Source organism: Rutidosis leptorrhynchoides, chromosome 4 (genome assembly GCF_046630445.1).
Source record: "Rutidosis leptorrhynchoides isolate AG116_Rl617_1_P2 chromosome 4, CSIRO_AGI_Rlap_v1, whole genome shotgun sequence".
Taxonomy (NCBI): Eukaryota; Viridiplantae; Streptophyta; class Magnoliopsida; order Asterales; family Asteraceae; genus Rutidosis; species Rutidosis leptorrhynchoides.
Genome location: NC_092336.1, coordinates 494,468,603 through 494,471,224, shown reverse-complemented (window position 1 = coordinate 494,471,224; position 2,622 = coordinate 494,468,603). Strand labels below are relative to the sequence as shown.

The window sequence follows — 2,622 nt, the reverse complement described above, 5'->3', positions numbered from 1 at the left end:
TATCAGATCATTGAGAATCCCCGGTGAGCGGTGTGCAGAAGTCAAATTTATCGGCAAGGGTCTATGGAAAGAGTACATGTGACCCAATAAGCATCTTTTGACAACTTCTCTCACTGCTAATATTTTCCACACAAAAAAAAAAATAGACTCCAGTTGGCAAACAACTCTTTATATAATGTTGCCTTTGTTTTTTTCTTGACCCATTCCCATCAGAGACCCACACACTACACCCACCATACACACAAAAGGGACAATAAACAACCACACACTTGAATCTTTCACTTTTCATTATCACAAAAATCAAAACTTTCTTTCAAACCTCAAAAACCCACATCATAAATAAAGATTTAAAGACAGTGTGTTTAAAGCTGAAAACTAGTGTTTTTATATATTTATGAAGAATTTATGAATAATGGCCATCCAGTACTTTTTGAAAGATCACCCCCATTCTCTTAGAAGAAAACTGTTGCCCTTTGTTTTGTACATTTTGCTCTTCTTAGCCATCTTTCGCTTATACTTCTTCCCTGCCCCCGCATCCCTTCCCTCCACCACCGCCACCGGTACCGCCGCCGTCGCCGGCGGCGACCATCTTTTGATACCCGAATCTCCACTTACCAAAGGTACAATCTTTTTATATCTTAATGATGCTATTTTGTTTTTAATTGGACTAAACACACAACCATTTATGTTTATTGTGATAAATTTGTATTCTTTTACTAATTGGAACTTGGGTTTTTTTGGGGTTCTAATTTCTTCCCCTGTTTCAGTATATGCGACACAGTCATTTAATACAGAATCTTGATTTTCACATCAATTGTGTGTTGGGTTATCGACTAAATAGTCAACTATTTATGATTTATGTGATAAAGTACTAATCTTTCTACCAATTGGGATCTGGGTTTCTAATCTACTAACCATTTACCACAAAATCTTGATATTAGATTAAGAACTATTGGTTTTTGACTATTTACAGCTTCTGTAGAAGAAGAGAGTAGGACCAATGGTTGTGACTACACCAATGGAAAATGGGTCCATGACAAAATGGGTCCACTGTACAACTCTACTGCATGTGGTACGATAAAAGATGGTCAGAACTGTGCTAAACATGGCAGGCCAGACATGGATTATCTCTACTGGAGATGGAAGCCAAACAAGTGTCATCTTCCCAGGTTTGACCCCAATACATTCCTCCAACTAACCAGAGACAAACACGTGGCATTTGTGGGTGACTCCATTGCTAGGAATCAATTGGAGTCTCTTCTATGTTTGCTTGCTACTGTCTCTGATCCTAACCTTATTTACACTAATCAAGAAAACAAGTTTAGGAAATGGCATTTTCCATCTCATAATGTTAATGTTTCAGTATATTGGTCACCATTTCTTGTTAAGGGTTATGAGAAATCAGATGAAGTTCCTTATAATAGACTCCATTTTGATTCTGTTAATGATGTTTGGGCTAAAGATTTAGGAGAAATCGATATGATTGTGTTGTCAATTGGTCATTGGTATCTTCATCCAGCTGTATTTTACTATGGAGATTCGGTATTAGGCTGCCATTCTTGTGATGGTATGAACTATACTCAGGTTGGATTCTATGATGTTTATGGGATGGCATTTAACACTACTCTTAAGGCTTTGGTTAATAGGCGAATTGATGTGATTGTAACAACGTTTTCCCCGGCCCATTTTGAAGGCGATTGGGATTCATTAGATGCGTGTTCAAAGACGAAACCTTTTGAGGAAAATGAGATAAATCTCGAAGGAATGAACTATGAGATGCGAAAACGAGAGGTGGATCAAGTGATTGCAGTTAAAGAAAATAGTAAGAAATCGAAGGATTTTCGTTTAGAGACGTTAGATGTGTCTAGATTAGCGTTAATGAGACCTGACGGGCATCCTGGTGTATACATGTATCCGTTTCCTTTTGCTAATGGGAAACGGGATAAAGTTCCGAATGATTGTGTTCATTGGTGCTTACCTGGGCCTATAGATACATGGAATGAGATTATGTTAGATATAATGAAAAGATGGTATGTTATGTAGATTAGTGTATCAGGTTCCTGCAATCACATTGAGAACTAGGTAAATTTGAAGTGAAGATCATGATTTGGTGCTGCATTAGCCATTCAAGTTTGAACATGATTTGGTGCTTCAAGAATTTGTTGTTATTATTGATGTACAGTTGAGATTTTAGATCTTAAAGGTAAATTCCAACTACATTAATGTATTTTAATATATTCTTATAGTATAATATGTATGAATATGAATATATGAATGAAATGAATGAATAGTGGGCCGGCATACATTTGTGTATGTGAACATTGATCGTGTTTGTTTATGCTGTTTTTTTGTTGTTTAGATACTTAACAGTTGTATTATTATCAATTTAGTAAATGAAAGATAAAGTCAATGTACTTTAATGATTGTTTAAGCAAGTGTCATATGATGATCGATAATTGCCCACATGATGTTGATGAGAAAAGTTCATAAGCCATGTGGAACTCTCTTTTATTAAAACCTTTCTGAAAAGTATCACAAGCGTCCTATGAAAGAAGAATCCAACCAATAAACCCTATGATAAATATCCATAACGTTGTCAGATTTATATTGAAATGATTTGTT

General features: G+C 35.8%; 1 protein-coding gene across 1 annotated transcript; it reads left to right on the top strand.

Moving 5' to 3' along the window:
- The first annotated feature begins 260 nt into the window (after window positions 1–260).
- LOC139844695 (xyloglucan O-acetyltransferase 1) lies at window positions 261–2,291 on the top strand. The gene is made up of 2 exons (XM_071834915.1): window positions 261–620; window positions 974–2,291. The coding sequence occupies exons 1-2, from the start codon at window positions 413–415 to the stop codon at window positions 2,041–2,043; spliced, it is 1,278 nt and encodes a 425-aa protein (XP_071691016.1). The 5' UTR covers window positions 261–412; the 3' UTR covers window positions 2,044–2,291.
- Window positions 2,292–2,622: the final 331 nt, after the last annotated feature.

Excerpts from the sequence above, each read along its gene's own strand:
- LOC139844695 (XM_071834915.1), top strand. The coding sequence starts at position 413 with ATGGCCATCCAGTACTTTTTGAAAGATCACCCCCATTCTCTTAGAAGA. Across the intron at positions 621-973 it reads CGAATCTCCACTTACCAAAG|CTTCTGTAGAAGAAGAGAGT; the intron begins GTACAATCTTTT and ends GACTATTTACAG.